The following is an 18,264-nucleotide window of genomic DNA, read 5'->3' as shown; positions in this document are numbered from 1 at the left end:
GACCCTCTCGCTTCATTCCCTGCACGCAGCAGAGCGTTTCTGTTCAATTTCACTCCCCATTCAGACTCCTCCCGTAACTCTCTGATACAGGAAAAACCCACACGACCCAGCTGGCCCTGCCCCCCGCCCCACGGCTCTTTTTCTTCCTTGATCTGGTCCCTTTAGCTCCCACTCTGCTCCAGCGCCCCAGGCTCCTCCTGTTCCTCAGACACACCAGTGTGTGCCAGGTTTCGTAAGACAGAGACCACAGATTCCAACGTGATCGTCAATCAAACCTTTTTATGGTCACAGGTGTATTTTGGATCACAGATACTGTTTTCCCAACAGCTCGCAGTCCTTTGAAATTAGTAAAAGAAAAGAAGGGTTATGTTTTGTGCTTTTTAAAATCTTGAGAGTTTACCCATCCTGCTACTTCTGGCTGGAAAGTTGAGAAGCAGGTCAGGACTTCACAGCTTATGCGCGACAGAACATCGCCGAGTTAGTTGTAGCCTCATTGGGCGCAGAGCAAGTTAGAATTAGCTGCAAAGTAAAATTATAGCATATCAAGAAATGCAGCCGTTTTATACTTTGCGTATACTGTACCTCCAATTAAGTGATACGTAAGTGTTGCAAAGTATACGTCCTGGAGGCTGAGTCTCTTGTTAATGAGTGGTTATGAATCCTTTTCAATCAGCGGGTTGTTGGTACACAAGTATAAATTATTTTCAGTGGGTTAAATATTTCTGCTGAAATACTCCCCTGCCCACCTCCTGCTTGCTCAGCCTTTGGCCTTGGACTCGCGGGACGGCACGTCAGCCGGGCCCGCTGCGTCGCAGTGCTGGGCCCAGCCAGGCTAAGGTCCCGCCTTCCAGGCTGGTGGGGCGGAGTCGGGCTTGGCCCTGCTTGTCAACCGCAGGCTATCCCATTACCCCTTTGTGGGGTCTTCTCGATGCTCATGGGAAATGCCAGTGCCCTGTTTTTGAAAGAGCTGCCCACCAACTGGGGATACCCTGAGATTTATTTCAAGGGCTTTGAAATAGAGGATCCCTTATTCTTAGGTCCATTGTTTGTTTGTTTGTTTGTTTTTAAAAGATTGTATTTATCTTCAGAGAGAGAGGAAAGGAGGGAGGAAGGGAGGCAGAGAAACATTGATCGGCTGCCTCTCACACACCCCATCAGGAGACCAAACCCACAACCCAGGCATGCACCTTGATTGGGAATCGAACTGGCGACCCTTTGCTTTGTGGGACGACACCCAACCCACTGAGCCACACCGGTCAGGGCCATTGTTTGCTGTTTCAGATACCTACCATCTACATCCCACCATGGGACGCCTTCTGCAAGGCCCCAGCCCAGGGTAAGGAGCCCCCCTCTCTTCTCTGCTTCCTTGTCCCTTCCCTGTGCTCGCTTCCTGGTACTTATCTCTTATTTTGTCTCCTCCTCTAGACTGTAGATTCTTTGAGCACAGAGACCTTTCATCCTTTCTTGCTTTCCAAACACCTAACGTGGTGAATGGCACCTCATGAAGAAACAGTAATGAGTGATTCCAACACTTATACAAGCCTGCGCCCCAGGAGGCCACTTCCTGAGACACAAGCCCTGGCCCCTGGCAATGGGTCCTGAAGGTTGGGGAGAAAAGACACTAATGTGTTCTATGGACGCTGCTCAGGTCGTTACCTCTGCAGTCCCTGTCACTCTGTTGACCCCGACCGCTGATGGTGCCTGTGATTTGCAGGCCACAGAAGTGACCTTCTATTGTTGCGTCAGGCCCAGCCAGGAGACGTGAGTGTGTAATTAAGGGCGTTGTCATCCTGGGCGTTCCGAACCCAGGGCTGACGTGGCCTGTTGATTAACGGTTGCGCTGCGTACCACGAGAGTTGAAATGTTAACACTGTGAATAGTCTGACTGTGTTTTCTAAGAATTCAGATCATGGAAATGGAAACAATGAGAATAGCTGTGCCAGCCTGTCCCGGACCCCGCTGGAAAAGAACGTTAAGTGACTGTGACCTTGTCACGACAGGTAGAAGGATGCATACACTTGGACTGGGGACGTAAGTAACCAAAACAGAGCATAAAATATCATACACGGAACAGAAATTGGGAGGGAGCACAGAGAAGGCAGCGTGGAAGCTCCTGCGAAGACCGAATCTCACTGTTTTGGGCTGAAAGAGGCACATACATCTAAATCCATCAAAAGCTCTTACACCCCTTAAAAGACCCAGTGGAAAATAGCTTCCGCCGACTGACCTTGTGCATACCATTCCCAAGCATTGCCGTTTCGTTCCCCTGTTGCTCTGTGAAACTGAGTCAGCTCCCATTCCCTGACTCAGGCTGCAGGAAAGTGCCCTGGGGACAAGCAACAGGTGTGACACTAGGTGGTTGTCCCCTCTGGCATAGAGCTGACTCTGTCACCTTATCAGCCATTCTGCTGTCTTTCCAGTGACTCCTCAGATCAAAGCAACAACCATGTTCTGCCCAGCGATTAGGTATTTTGATTTGGAAACTGACTTTTCAAATCATCCTTGATTTTTAGGGAAGGTTTTCATGAAATCCGAGAAAACAAAAAGCACGACAAGATTGTTCAAATTGTGTCTTCCTTCTCTTATCTATCTGCATGTTTGGCAGACAGCGCACATGTGAACTTTGGAAATTCCTTTCAGTCTATATGACCTTCTTCGTGGAGAAACTGAAAATGATCTTAGCAGCTCAGCCCTGCCCGCCTGGAACACAGCGCTCTTGAAGAGGTGCGTGACTTGTCTGCCTGTGATGGCGCAGCTTTCACAGTGCAAGTTTTCGGTCACGTCTTACTTTCCACAAAATGTGCAGGACGCTAATGAGATGGTTGACTTTACAGAAATAGAAGGAGAAAGCCTCCTTAGCTCCTTGGCCTCCAAGATGGCGTCGTTGTTGTTAGCTGGAAAGTGGTGTTGAAATGCTGGCCTGGCATCAAATCATGTTTTCAAGGTGCGGGACAAAAGCCGTGTCTTTTAATTTGGAAATACATTGAGGATGAGAATGGAGAAAAGAAGCGTAGTAAAACACACATTTCTAGGCTGTTTCTTTAAAACTGTTTCATGGTTTGATAAGGCCATGACAGCCTTTTGTGAGGTAACTGTATCTGAGTCATTTAATGGTATGTTGAAGTTGTGGTAAAAACTCATAGGGTGAGAAAATGACTCTACTTTTTTTTTTTAATGACAGCTTCAGATTTTTAAAAAGTCATCAGAAAAGGGTAAACCACTTTGAATAGGACTTTCTCAACTACACAAAAACTTTGATCTCGCAGACTCAAATTACATTGTTGCTTTAAACCTATTTGTCCTGAAAAAAGAAAGGTTTAAGTTATCTATTCGATGTTTAAAAAAATGAAAGACAAACTTAAATGTAAAGCTATAGACCTTCTAGGAGAGAATGTAAGAGCCCTGACTGGTGTGGCTCTGTGGGTTGGGTGTCATCCCACAAAGCAAAGGGTCACCGGTTCAGTTCCCGGTTGGGTCACATTATTGTGTTGCAAGTTTGGTCCTGGTATGGGGAGTGTGCAAGAGGCAACTAATCAGTGCTGCTCTCTCACATCAATGTTTCTTTCCCTCTCTTTCTCTTTCTCCCTCCCTCTCTCTCGAAAAAGAAATAAATAAAAAAAATTTTACAAAAAGGACGTAGGAGAAACTCTCCAGGACTTAGGACTGGACTAAGAGCTCTTAGACTTGATACCAAAAATGCATTCCATGTGAGGAAAAATTGATAAATTGGAACTCATCAAAATTAACCTTTTCTTTGGGAGAAAGCCTGTTGAAAGGATGAAAAGACAAGCTATATAAATTGGGAAGAATATTCGCAAACCACATATCCAACAAAGTGCTTGTATCTTGACTCCGTGAAGAACTCTGGAAACTCAATAGTAAAAAAAAAATGTCCAATTAGAAAATGGACTAAAGACATAGACATTTAACTGAATGAGACGCACAGGTGGCAAATAAGCACCTGAAAAGCTGTTGAGTATCATTAGCCATTAGAGGAATGCAAATTAAAGCCACAGGACATCATCACATACCTATCAGAATGGCTAAAATGAAACACAGAGATATGATAGCACCAAATGCTGCCAAGGCTGCAGAGAATCTGGATCATTTGTACATTGCTGGTAGGAATGCAGAATGGTACAGCTATTCTGGAAAATAGCTTGGCAGTTCCTTTCAGAACTAAAAATGGATTTACGATAGGACTCAGCATTTGAATTCTTGGGCATTTATCCCAGAGAAATGAAGAGTTATTTTCATGCAAGGATTTGTACACAAATATTCACAGCAGTTTGAGTCATGATAACCAGCAACTGTAACTTATTCCGATGTCTTCCAGTGGGTAATGGCCAAATTCCACCCAAAGGAACACTACTCAGCATTGAAAAGGAAGGAACCATCGATGCGGGCAACAGCTCGTATAAACCTCGAGGAAATTGTGCTGAGTTGAAAAAGCCAACTCAAGAAAGGTTCCACACCGTATGATTCCAGTTACGTAATATTCATGGAGTAATGGAATTTTAGCGATGAGGAATGGGTTAGTAGTTGCCAGGGGTCAGGGGCTGGGGAGAGGAGATGGATGTGACCGTGAAGAGTTAGCAAGAGGGCGTCTTGACGAGTATCTTGGTGCTGGTGGCGGTGACTTTCAGGACTCCACTGTGGTAAGTTGCATAGAGCTTCACACGTACACACGCACACGTGCACGTATAACTGGTGACATCTGAACATGGCCTTTGGATTGTCCCCATGTCAGTTTCTTGGTTTTCATATTGTAATTGAGTTGTGTAAGAAGCTAATACCGGGGAGGCTGGGTGGAAGGAGCAAGGGATATCCCTGTGTCTTTCTCTGCAACGTCTTATAAATCAAAAGTTTTTTCAAGATAAAGTTTTATAAAATAGTGGATATTTGCCCTGGCTGGTGTGGCTCAGTGGATGGAGTGCCGGCCTGCGAACCAAAGGGTCTCTGGTTTGATTCCCAGTCAGGGCACATGCCTGGGTTACAGGCCAGGTCCCCGGGAGGGGGAACACGCGAGGCAACCACACACTGACATTTCTCTCCCTCTCTTACTCTCTCCCTTCCCCTCTGTAAAAGTAAATAAATAAAATTTTTTTAGCAAAAGGATATTTTAGGCATGGATAGCCCATATGAAGACTTTATAGATGCCAGTAACTTGATTAACAGCAAGCCCGTAGATATGAAGTGGATGGACCTTTTAGGAGACGTGGAAGTGAATTCCCACAAATCTAAAAACCCAATCTTGGCTAGCAAATGAAATAATAGGTATTCCATGCTCAAGTGTTTTTGTTGAGAGGACACTTAGCTTAATGCCATCACCTTGGGCCGACACCAGGGATCAGGGCCATGTGAGCCAGGGCCTCAGAGGAGCAGAGCTGCAGGTCAAGGTGAGTGTGACACATGACTGCATTCAGTTTTGTCACCATATCAAGAACAGAGGGATGGCTGCATGGCTGCCGGCAGATCAGAGAAGTATTGCTGGAAGAGGAGAGAGTACAAATAGCCTGGCCCTGGCCGGTGTGGCTCAGTTGGTTGGAGCATCGTCCCGTACACCGAAAGGTTGGGGGTCCCATTCCCATCAGGGCATATGCCTAGGTTGCAGGTTCGATCCCTGGTTGGGTCACATATGGGAGGCAACCAATTGATGTTTCTCTCTCACATCGATGCTTCTCTCACTCTACCTTCCTCTCTAAAACCAATAAACATTTTAAAAATACTGTATTTTTCTCACACATTGTTTACTTAGTCCTACTAATAATCACTACTAGTTGCCACTGTTAACTAGTTCTGTTGTGGTTTGTTTAAATAATAACATTTGTGTAACAGGGAACTAGTGCAGAGTAACATTTAATTTTCACATGGGCCTATTTTTTATGTTAAAGCAGTAACACGTATATAATTACTCATGTATTATATTTTTATTGCCGTGTTATTGCTGTGTCCTGGGTCGACTCTCGGAAAGTTGGTCAGCCTATGAGTAAGTTCTTTTAACAATAGTGGGAGAAGCAAAAGTAAGTCCAGCCGGAACTCTTTTTCCCGTGAGGTGGGGCGGGGATGGGGAAGAGGCCCAATCAGCTCATGTGTTTGTTTACTCCTTTTGACACTGAGCGAGGTATTGACCCGCGTGGGTTGTGTTTTTCCCTTAGTAAGAGAACAACATGTTCAAATATTCTTTTTTTTAATTGTTACCCAAGGATATGTTTATTGATTTGAGGGAGAAACATCAATCCCTCCAACACATGCCCAGATTGCAGACCAAACCCACAACCTTTTGGCATGTGGATGATGCTCCAACCAACTGACCCACCCCGCTAGGGGTCGTTTTTTGTTTGTTTTTTTTTGAGTAATATAGTAATATTCTGAATATAGCTCACACCTAATCAAGGTAGAAGTGAGAGTAAAGGAGTATGACATTAAAAAAACAAACCTGAAAAAAATTTTAAAGAAATTGTTTCTGGCACGTAGGAAGAGATAATATAAATACGTGTTGAATAGGTGTAAGATGAATTAGTGAATGAGTGCGTGAAAAAGTATGCCGCGTTGCTAAATTTTCCAGTCTGGCCAACTGTGTAGACTATCTCCAAAAAAGGAATTAAGATTAGAACTCTTTTGGGTGTTTATCACATTTCTTGGTTGACTTGCATTGACTATATGTATAGGGATATCATGTTTTATGTTATTTTGGGCACCAGTTTCTTTCTGTGTTCAAGATATCAGAGAAATGAATTTGGCTTTGTGAAAATGTTTCCACATCATCCAGAGTCAGGAAACCACACCCGTTCAAAACACACACTTGCTCTCACACAGATTTAAGTTTAGCTGGATTTTTATGTGTTTTTTTAAAATTTGCCCAGCTTTTATGTGACTTCTCATTTTTATGTAATATGCACTCTCCAATGGAAGTATTAATCACATTTAAAATTAGAGCTTTTCAGGGAAACAAAGAATGCAGTTTTATCATATGTATCTTTCCAAAATTTGTTAAGATCTACAAATAACCACATCCCACACTGGCCTCATAGTGTCAGGGATGAAAAAAGGTCTTCAGCCTTTGACTATTCAGGTCACTGGAAGTTACGGCTAGAGAAGGCCTTAGAATTAATCCACGCCCCTCGTCCCCTCCCCCAACCAGCCCCCCCATGGAGCACCCTTTCTGCCGTGTCCATGAGAGAAGTTTTGCCCCTGAAGCCTGTTCCCAGATTATTCCAGCGTGTTCTTTTTGATGCTTTCACCATCTGTGTCCACAGTTTGTTGACCAAAGAGGACATTTATTTCAGTGTTGGCTTGAACCCGAGGGCTTTTCCTCAGCCCTTCGCGTTGCTCTGTCCAAAGAAGAAGGCGGGAGAGTCAGGGGCGGGGCATCAGAAATGCTCCGCCCCGCCCCCCCCTTCTCCGCCCGGGACCCTCTGGTGTCCCGGTTTCTGCTGCAACAGCCTTCAGCTCAGCCGCAAGTCTTCCTGTGTCCCCTTCAAGTTCAGTTTCACAAATGAGGAAGCTGCCACTTTCTCTTAGCTTTAAAGTCCATTCTTCCCAAATACTATACCGAATGGTCTTTGGGTGGTGGTAAACCTTGCTGAACAAAGTAGACTTCAAGCCCGCAGTCCGAAAGGCATTTGCAACATTAACTCAATAAAAATTGCCTAATTCAAAATAGTATGAAATATGGCCATTTACTTATAAGATTCTTGTGCTTTAAAACATGTAATTACCAAAATTATATGGCACCTTTAAAATTATAAGTGAAGAGGTTGGCTCACTTTGCATGTAAATATAGCTGGCATTTGTGCAAACTAATTCTAATGTACTGAAAATAGCCACATTCACCAAAATTAAAGTATCAAATTAAAATATTTCCCAATAAATAACCGGTGCTATGGAGGAACATTTAACTCTTGAATTTTTCTTTGACAAGTTATAACATTTTGCTAATGAGACTAAAATGAGCTACACAGACAAAATGAAACGAAATAAAATGAGCAACACAATCCAGATGGGGATTATTTTAAAGCTACGTGGTTCAGCTAAATTGATCAGTCATAATGTAAAATCGTTTAATATTTTTGTAAAAAATATCTTGGCTAAAACATACAGAGGCACCGCGGTGACTTCCGTGTAGTTTTCTTCTGTGGCACCGTAAACCCTCTCTGATTCATCCTTATGCCTGGACCCAGCATTAGCAGGTAAACCTTGGAGTGACTCAAAGGGGGTAAGTGATTTGGTCTTAGAGCCCAGAGGGTGGGATCTGCCTTCTGGGAGAGTGGTCCAGCTGTGTCCTCAGGGGAGGGAGGGCCAGCCTGATTTTCACACAGCTGCGTGCTCTGTGCCCAGGCCGCTCCGGTTGCAGAACGGTCTCAGGGAAGAAAGGCGAGGCCATGCCAGCCATCCCAAAGGCTGTTTCCGTAGCGCGGGTTCTAGTTGGCCAGAGCCAGAACTTTTTAGTCCTCGGAAAAAAGAAAAAAGCCTACAGGGTTCATCTCCTGTACCTACCTCTATTGATGGAGTTAATATTTGGTGTTGCAGCCCTTCCTACATGTACAGGAGGATGGAAGCCTCCATTCCCCCCGCCCCTTTTTATCCTCCCCCAAGGACATGCTTAGTGATTTTAGAGAAAGGGAAGGGAGGGAGAGAAACATTGATGTGAGAAGGAAACACCGATTGGTCAATTGGTTGTGTCTTGTATGGGCCCCAGCCAAGGACAATCTGCAACCTAGCTACTTGCCCTGCCCAGGAATCGAACCCGCGAACTTTTGGTTTATGAGACGATGCTCCAACCAACTGCATCACGGGGCAGCTTAAGCCTCCAATCCCGTTAGAGCAGTTTTCATATGTACCGTTTTCTAGTGATGTGGAATGCCCATTCAGAAACCCGTCTTGAGGACAGGCCATATCCCACACTGCAAAGAAGCTAAGCTTTTGCATACGTTTGCGTAGTACTCCTCTAAGTTTAGTCTCCGTATCAGTTTGCCCCTGGCTGTGTAACGAGCCACCCCAATACTTAGCATCTTAAAAAGCAATCACGGTCTCTGCGGGCCAGCAGTCTGGGCTCCGATTGGCTGAGCGGGCCTTTGGCTGGACTTGCCCGGGCTCCCTTGTGCAGGTGCAGTCAGTCTGTGGCTTGGCTGGGGCTGGATCGTCTAGAATTCCCTCGCTCGGGTGTCTGAGGACTGGCAGACTTTCAGCAGCGCATTTCCTTTGTTTTCCGTGTGACTCTGCAGCAGGCCGGCCTGGGCTTCCCATAGTGGTCTCAGGGGTCTCCATGGCAACAAAAAGCAAGCCCCATTGCCCAAGTGCTTTCCATATTTGTGTCATTTTTGCCCTTTAACCAAAACAGGGCACCCTGCCGCCTAGATTCCATGGATGAAAAAAAAGACTTCATCTCTTAAGAGCTGCACAGTCACATTGCAATGGGACATCCAAGCCACGGTGGCAAGAGTTCCTGACAGTTATTTACAATCTACCTACCTTCACTAACAAGAATATCTGTTTTTATGATAAAAAATTTCAAAGAACCACCAACGTCCAGCCAGCATTCAGACATACCTCAAAGTAGGCAGAATAGCACAATAAATCTCCCACAGGCCCGTCATCTCGATTCACCCGTGTTCAATATTTCGTTGCATCTGCTGCATCTGTTTCTACATTTTCCTCTTTGCTGAAGTATTTCAAGACAAGTCCCAAACATCTATTTCATTTTGTTTCAGTATGCATCTTTTATTTTTTAAAAATATTTTATTTATTTATTTTTAGAGAGGGGAAGGGAGAGAGCAAGAGAGGGAGAGAAACATCAAAGTGTGGCTGCCTCGTACGCACCCCCCTACTGGGCACCTGGCCTGCAAGCCAGGCATGTGCCCTGATTGGGAATCAAACCAGCAACCCTTTGGTTTGCAGGCTGGTGCTCAATCCACTGAGCCAAACTGGCCAGGACTGTTTCAATATGCATCTTTTAAAAAGAGATACCTCCCTCAGGTAGCTCCAATGCCATTATCCCATCTTGGCATCATCTTGTGCTCAGTCCATAATTCAGTTTCCCCAATCATCTCGAAAACGTCCTTTGACAATAGATAGATTTGAAAAGGAAGCCATCTGCATGAGGTTGGAAAAGCCATTCCAACTTGCTTTTCTTTTCTCTACTGATTTGTTTTGAAAACTGGGTCAGTTTTCCCGTGCGGAAGCTCCTACACTCTGTATTTCTCCGTTGTCTCTTTGTGGGGTCATTTAACGTCCAACTTCACCTCCTGGGTTTCTCTGTTTACAAAAATTAGTCCCATACCCTGGTTTCATTCATGGTCCACTTTGGGGGCCGGCATCCCTTGTGGGTACTGTGTGCTTCCAATGGCATCATGTAATGTTTGCTTGTCTTTTCATAACGACAACATTGATCAGTAGATTGATCCTTGCCCGAATCTGTTGTTTCAGTAAGTCTTACAGGATGGTGATTTCTTCATTCCCTCATTCCTTCCAGATTTATTAACGGGAGTTCCTCTCTAAGAAACTCTCTGTCCTCAATGAGTTATTTGGTTCCTTGCAATAGAGTTCATACAAAATATATTCTTTTCTTTTGATCCACAGCTTGCAGAATAAGGAGCTGGTCCCCAGATTATTTGCAGGACTGTCCAAAAAGCAGTTGTTTGGGGCTTCTCTTGCTTACTCTCTTTTTTCATACTATGAATTCATGGGTTTTAGGTATTCTTTGAGTTTTAATCAACTGCCTTTTTTTTTTTTTTTTTTTTTGAGGCTCAAATAGTTTCATCTTTGGCCAATGGAAACTACTTGTTGCCTCTTGTACCTTTTGATCCGTTATTCGTTGAGAACTTCCTTGCTTTCTTGTACGAGATAACCCAGCATTAGTTTTATATTTCTTGCTGCATTCCTGGCTGGAAATTACAATATGGGAATTAGACATGCTCATTACTATTGAGTTTTCACTATTTCTAGTCCCTTTCAATGTAACTCCTTGTTATTTGTTCTTCCAATGTGTCTTTTGCAAATATGTTTATAACTTACTCCCTTTTAAAAATTATTTTAAATATAAAAATGTATTTACTTTTTAACTTTTCTATATTTTGCTCATTTGTTTTAAAAGACCATTATTATAGATGTTTTATCTCAAACACACACATAGATGCACAGAGCTGGAAAATATATATCCACACATATTTCTTTTTTAAAGTTTTCTCTTTTAAGAAATTACTACACTGATTTTTTTAAACTTAAATTAGAATTGCAAAATTTTATCTTCTTTGATTTTTTACATTTTTCTCTTTTATCTTAAATTGAAAATCTTGGTTCTTAACATTGTTGGCATACACTAATATGTGTTAATGTATAACTGATATATAGCCAGTGTGAAAACTTATATCATTATTAGCATACACTATAAATACTAACATGTAATATTAACATCATTACTTTGAAATTGTTATATTTATATGTAACTTTGAAACTATTATATACAAAATGTAATAATGCTAATATGGTAAATTGTTATATGTTAATACTAATATATATTAAATGTACCAATATATTAGTTAATATACTTGTATATAACAGGGAATCATTATATATCAGTTAAAAAACTAATGAATATATGACAGTTTAATGCATGCACACACATATAACAATTTCAAAGTAGTGATGATGATGTTACTACCAGCAGACCACTGAATGAAATTTAAGATTTACAGTGCTATTTGCTTTAGAATATATTTACACTAAGAACACATAGTCAAAACACGTGGTGGAAATAATTGTTTACTCTGTGTGTTAGGTCACCAAATTACTATATATTTTCTTGCTTTGTTTTCAGGTTTTACAGATTTCCTTTTTTCCTTGGTCTCATTTATGTTTTAAAAAATGTAGCACATTTTTATGTCTCCAAATTCAAAACTATATCATGAACTACATCTAGAAAATTCTTACGTTATTGATGTCCTCTCCCTCTTCTAAACATAAGTCCTATTGTTTGTTCTTAGTTGTCCTTCTGATATCTCTTTTGCAAATATATGTATTTTACTCCCTTTTAAAAATTATTTTAACTATAAATATAGTTACTTCTATTTAAATAAAGTTTTACTAGCTTTTCTGTATTTTGTTTGTTTTAAAAGACCATTATAAATATTTTATCACAAACACACACACAGATACACAAACATTTGTAAAGAGAAAATCCAGACATACTTTCAGGGACCAGATCATTCAACTTTTAAGGAATCTTTGTCTCTCTTTCCCTCCCTCCCTCCCTCCCTCCCCCCTCCCTCCCTCCCTCCCTCCCTTCCTTCCTTCCTTCCTTCCTTCCTTTCTCTCTCTCCCTCTTTCTTTCTCTCCCTCTTTCTCTCTCTCCCTCTCTCTCTCCCCCTCTATCTCTTTCCCTCTCCCTCTCTCCCTTTCTCCCTCTTCCCCCCCCCCCCCCGCCCCCTTCAATGAATTTGGTGCTGCCTCTCATCTGGGAAGACAGTTTCCAAACTAAGCTGGGCTTATAGATTTCTTCTGATCTCCACTTATGCTTGAGGCTGAAAAAATACCCACAGAAGTCCTTTCACAAACAGTCTTAGGAACTAAGTTCTTGAACACAGAACTGTGAAAGTCCAGGTGGACCCTGGATTTTGCGATTTATACTCCACCTCATTCACATTCATATTCACAAACTTGAACGTCACGAAAGTCTAGAGGCTCAAAATTAACATGTCCAAAATAGTGTTCCTATGAGTTAGAAAAGAGGAGGAATTGGTAAAATTGAAAGAATATTAGAGAAATGAAAGAGTTAAAATTTGGCAGATCTTGAAGCAATTTAGATAATACTGTAACAATGTTAGGGGATTTTTTTGGTTTTTGTTTTCAACAAATTCTATCACAGTTATCATGTAGGATGTTAACTTTAGCGAAAATGGGTAAAGGGTATACAGGAACTTTTTTGTACTGTTTGCAGCTTTTCTGTAACACTAAAATTATTCCAAAGTAAATTTCATTTAACGCGCGCACACACACACACACACACACACAGCCAAGTAAAACGGCTCACAATGCATTGAACACAAATAGATACTTAAAGAATTTCAGCAAATCAGTAAGAGAAATAACCTAACAGAAAAAAGGGGAAATGAAGTAAACAAGCAAGTGACATACCAATTTTATCTACCAGGTGGGGGAAAGTATAACAGAGTAATATTATCAAGTGTTCTTATGTGTCGGGAACCAGGATAAGTTAATCTGGTATTCTTGAAGAGTGAGTTGTCAGTATCAGTTTGAAATTTTTATTTTCCATAAGCATGTACCTCACCCCCCCCCCAATTTCCTTTTTTGGATATCTCTCCTAGAGAAATACTTGCACATGAGCACAAGAAAGGCACAAATAAGTATTTTCATTGCAACATTATAACGTCAGAATCATCTTAAACAACAGTGCATCCATATTATGGAATACTGGCTAGCCATTTTCAAATGACGAGGTAGATTTTCATGGTTTAACATAATCTTTAAGACAAAAATGTATGAAAAAAATTGTAAAGTAATAAACACAGTCTATTACCTGTTTTTTAAAGCATATATTCCTATATATCTAGACATCTCCCCCCGCCCATATATATGTGTAAATAAATACACAGAAACTGACCTCAAATATACTCCGTGTGTGTCTGTACCTTAAAAAGATGTTCCTTGTTTAATGTTATGTGACTTTATTGACAGAGGAAAATTCTGAATCAATTTACAGAATTTTAAACTTCCACCTACTCTGCCACCATCTTGGCCCCCCGAGTTGCAGAACTTTTAAAGGGATGGCAAAGAGTGAGAATTAGGATTACTTTTTGTTGTTGTTGTTGTTATGCTTTGATGAAGTTCTCATTCTGGCGTTTTCTATATATATATTCTCTCTTGTATGACATAATCTAGGTTGTCTCATGTTCTACCACAGTATTATACTTCCTCTTTGCCCTTCATGCATAAACTCATAGGCCATACCAGAAATAACATAAATGTGCTTTTCTAAGGATATTTTGGTAATGGAAACATATACATATAAAACATGAACATGTAAAACGTGGGTGTGGATATAATTGTTCATTTGGTCAAGGCTGTTTTAATAGATGGTTCATTCTAAGACCCACAAAGATTTTGCGCACACAGTGTTTTTTCTTTCGGAGCCGCAGACACCAAAAATCCCACAGGAAGTTGTCTTTGAAAGCATTGTGGTTTTTAGCTTCCTGTTCAGTTTGCATTAAATGATCAGATAAGATAAAACTGTGCAATTGCAAGAGATTTTTGGTTAAAGTTTATTTTAACTCAGGATGAAAATCTCAAATTTGCTGGATTTCTTCCCATCTAGAAGTCCAGAGGAGCTATAACTACTTTCATATGTAAGCATTCATGTTGTGGTATAATTTGAACATTTTTTTTGGTGTTCAGTGGATAAACTCTTTGTTGCTAAAGGGACATAATCTGAGATTATGCTTAATGATTGCCACTTTAAAAAAAAAAGATTTATTTATTTTTAGGGAGAGAGGAAGGGAGGGAGAAAAGGAGGGAAAGAAACATCCATAAGTTGCCTCTCTCTCACCCTCAACCAGGGACCTGGGCTAGCAACACAGGCATGTACCCTGACTGGGAATTGAACTGGTGATCTTTGGTTTGCAGAACAAAGCCCAATCCACTCAACCACACCAGTCAGGGCAATGCTTGCCAGTTTTTATGGAAGCACCTACCCCCAAATAAACTGAAGGAAAGGAACTGTGTTTTTAGTTTTTGACAAGTGTTTTCCCATTATTTTTACAAATGGTAAAAACTTCTCTATCTCTTCAGAACAAAGGGGATACATAAAACATACATTTTTTTTTTCAGTTTAATTTAGGTGTAAATATCATTGAAAAACTTCAAAAGGATATTATTCATCAAAATGTTTTTATTAGTGTAATTTTTATAACTGGGTATTCTCAAGGTGGCATTTTTGGTTTGCTTTCATTGTTTTTTAAACCATGGCAAAAGGAAAATAAACTAAAACTGTAATTAAAGATATTAGATCTTTGATGAATCATTGCAATCTAGTGTTCTATACATGAGACCTGAGGGAAAGTGACAAATGAGAGAAAAGGGAAAGGTTTCAGTAAAGTTGTAGATAATGTCTCTGGTTTAGGTGCTGTTAAAGACAGCATGTACACCTAGGTGTAGGAGGTTATGCCAACTGCACATCTTATTGATGGTAAAGACAATGTGAAAGGTCTTCCAAGCTACCTTTTAAAATTAAAAAAATCCCCCAAATTTATTTAAAAAATAGCGTTTGTTCATAGGGAAATTTTAAATAGTTCTGATAAGAATAAAAACTTTGTCTAAAAACAAAAAAAATACAAATATGACTTCTTAAAAAAGTGACTGACCATTTCTGTGCAAGGGGAAACAGAAAAAAAAATAAGGCTTTGATTTGCACAATGCATTTTTCTAGTTTAGGTAGATTCGGGTTGTAAAATATAAGGTATTTTGAAAATCTTAACTGATGTTTTATGTATAATATACAGATACTTGTTGGTTAACTTTGATCTCTTCCTACCGTTGAATTCTAAAGAGAAAACCATTGCTTAAAACGATGTGTACCTTTTGTGGCTCTGTGCTAGGTATTTGAAGGATGTTATTTAATGTTACTAAGAATTTCTGACGCATGTGGAGAGCGTTACATTTTACAAAGTGTGGGATAACGTTTCTTGCATGTTTCTCGGTGTTTACCAAGGCCGCCAGCAGCAGGGGAGGTAATGGCGGAGTAAACTGGACCGCGGACTGCATGTCTGTGCTCAGGATGAGCTGGAGGAACTGGGTTTGGAATTGCAAGGCAGCCAGTCCCCTTTCCTCACCCCTAAGGATGTCAGCATTTTTGATGCCAAAAAATATTATAAGATCTGGCTAGCTGGGCTGGAGAAAGAGACTTTGGCTATATCTTGAGGCCTAATGCGGGTGAGCCAAGATACCACAGGGTCTCTTGGGTATTTCTCAGAGTGCTTGGCCGGTGTGCCCGTGACCTCGTTACCAGTTTTAGTTAGGTCAGTCGGTTGGTCGAGAACGAGTGCAACTATTTTGACCTCGGTAGGAGTTCTTCAGGGATGAAAGCCACGACGCCCTTTACAGAAAAAACGCATTCTGCCTTCAGTGGGGCAGCAGGGCCCAAGCACGTGGTGCGGCTGTGACCACCGTTATCTACCAGGTTAAGGAAGGATGGTCAGGTGTTTGCAGGAGACGCCCTCCTGAGTGGGGCTAATCCTGCGTGGCTGGTTGAGGACAAAGTGGACGAGTCTAATAGAAGTCAAAAAAGGAGTGGGGACAGGGGCTTGCTCCTTGGGGGCGATTTCCGCCGGCCCCTTTATGAAAACAAACAGGAAGACTCGCAGGCCAGCGGAAACTCGGTCTTCCTAGGTAGTTCGGAAACTGGTCTTTTCCTTCCGCGACGGGGGTCGTATCCCGGGAGGAAGCGGGCCCGGGCCGCTCGCCCCGCCCCGCCTCTCGCCCCGCCCCACCATGGCCCCGCCCCCGCCCAGCTGGGCATGCTCAGTGGGCCGGGCCGGGCCAGGCCGGCAGGTTTGCGTGGCCGCCTGCAGTTGCCGGCTCCGGCTCCTCTGTCCGACACCGCGTCCCTTCGCCGCGACTCCTTCCAGAGAAGTTACGTGCTGAAGACGGCTTCCGAGGAGCCGCCGCGAGGGCTCAGCGTGGACGTCTGGAGGCCCCCGGTGCTGCCGAGGGGCGAGTGGGCGAGGCCGACGTGGCCGGGCAGCGAAAGCTTCGGGAGGCCGAGCGAGTGGCCACACTCGGAGGGAGGCGCCGGCCGGGCGCGCCCCGTGGAGAAGACCCGGGCGGGGCGGGCAGGCGGGCGTTCCCCGGACTTTTGTCCGAGTTGAGTCCCCTCCCCGTGGGCTGGGCCTCTCCGGCCTCCCCCGCCCCCAGCCCCGCTCGCTCCCGGGAGATGTTTATCTGGGCTGTGGCGTGAGGAGCCGGCGGGCTCGTGGCGCGGAGTTTCGGGTTCGAGGAGCCTTGCGCGGCGCTGGAGAGAGACAAGATGTCCGCCAGAGCCGCGGCCGCCAAGGTGAGCGCCTCCGCGGCCGCCAGGGCGCATCCCGAGCGAGCGAGAGAGCGAGCGCGGCCGCCCGCCGGCGTCGGGCCCGCGCCCCGCCCTCCTCCCTGCCGGTGGCTGCCTGGGGGCGGCGGCGGGTGGGCCTTGCGGGCGGGGGCCGAAGTGGGGTGCGGTGGCTGACGCGCGGAGCCGCCGTCCCGGGCAGGTGCATCGCTGCCGGCGTCGGCGCCTGGCTCTGGCTCGCGGCCGGCGGGGACGCGCAACAGGTCCCGCGCCGGGAAACTCGGCGTCGGGAGTGGGTCGCACGGTCCGGTGCGCGAGCCTGCGGTGGGCCAGAGGTCGGGGTTTGGGGTGCCACCTCCAGTCAGCCGGTGGCTGCTGCGTTTGGAGGAGTGGTTGGTCCCGGCGAAACCGTGTAGTTTCGATCTGATGTCAGTCTTCGTGGAATGCGCGAGCCAGCGATAAGACATTGATACAGTAAAACACTCAGCTTGTGTAGTAGGTCGGATATTTTTTTCCACCCTGTATTATTTATTTAAGGCAACACTGAAAAAGCCAACCCCCTTAACACTTTTTAATGATTTAACCTGAATTAAACTTTTCAAAAGTAACCCAAAATACCCCTACAAGTGGACAATAAGATGAACTCTTAGAAATGAACATTAATGAAGATCTGTGGGTTCAGCAAAAAAGTAACTTTCCTATCAAATTTCCCATGTGCTTTGAAGTGTTACGCCGTTTTCTCAGTGCTTTGAAACCTACTTGTATGTTACATCAAAAAGTTGAAGTTCCTAAAAATCGGTTAAAATCCTCTACTTTTGTAAATTTTAACCTTTTTCATCATAAAGTGGCATTTGTTGTTTTTAACAATTACAGTAATACAGAAATGTGACGAGTAAAAATCTCCCCCTTTCAAAGTCCATTACTTGAAACATCTTCGAAGTATTTATGCAGGTTGGGGTTGTATGTATTTATTTTCCTGTTTGAAATCTTTATTGGTAGTGTCTGGGAGCAGGCGTGAGCGGTTATGTTGAGTAGTGAATACAAGTGAATACTTTTAAGGAATATAGTATTCTTTCTTTTGAAAGGTTTTAATTTGTATCTTTTTGACTTTATGTCGATGAAAAACAACCTAAAGATAAAAGTTGATCCAAGGACTTAAAAAAAAAGGCAATTTTTTTGCTTCGATTTTAACATAGGCTCACATCATT

At 43.1% G+C, this 18,264-nt stretch overlaps 1 protein-coding gene across 8 annotated transcripts in view; it reads left to right on the top strand.

Annotated features, from left to right (window-relative positions):
• Positions 1–18,264, top strand: part of TJP1 (tight junction protein 1) — a 199,481-nt gene that overhangs the window by 102,752 nt on the left and 78,465 nt on the right. For 4 of the 8 annotated variants that reach the window (XM_054561921.1, XM_054561920.1, XM_054561919.1 and 1 more), the window contains exon 1: positions 16,550–17,065. The exons of the other annotated variants lie outside the window; for them this stretch is intronic. In XM_054561921.1, the coding sequence (XP_054417896.1) occupies positions 17,039–17,065 (27 nt within the window). In that variant the 5' untranslated portion in view covers positions 16,550–17,038. Of the gene's footprint in view, positions 1–16,549; positions 17,066–18,264 lie in introns of those variants that run through there. 8 annotated transcript variants of the gene reach the window in all.

The sequence above is a fragment of the Pteronotus mesoamericanus genome, unplaced genomic scaffold (assembly GCF_021234165.1).
Source record: "Pteronotus mesoamericanus isolate MK-2021 breed Mesoamerican mustached bat unplaced genomic scaffold, CSHL_Meso_final scaffold_582, whole genome shotgun sequence".
NCBI lineage: Eukaryota > Metazoa > Chordata > Mammalia > Chiroptera > Mormoopidae > Pteronotus > Pteronotus mesoamericanus.
The sequence above is the reverse complement of the archived record's forward strand: the minus strand, read 5'-3'. Positions and strand labels throughout refer to the sequence as shown.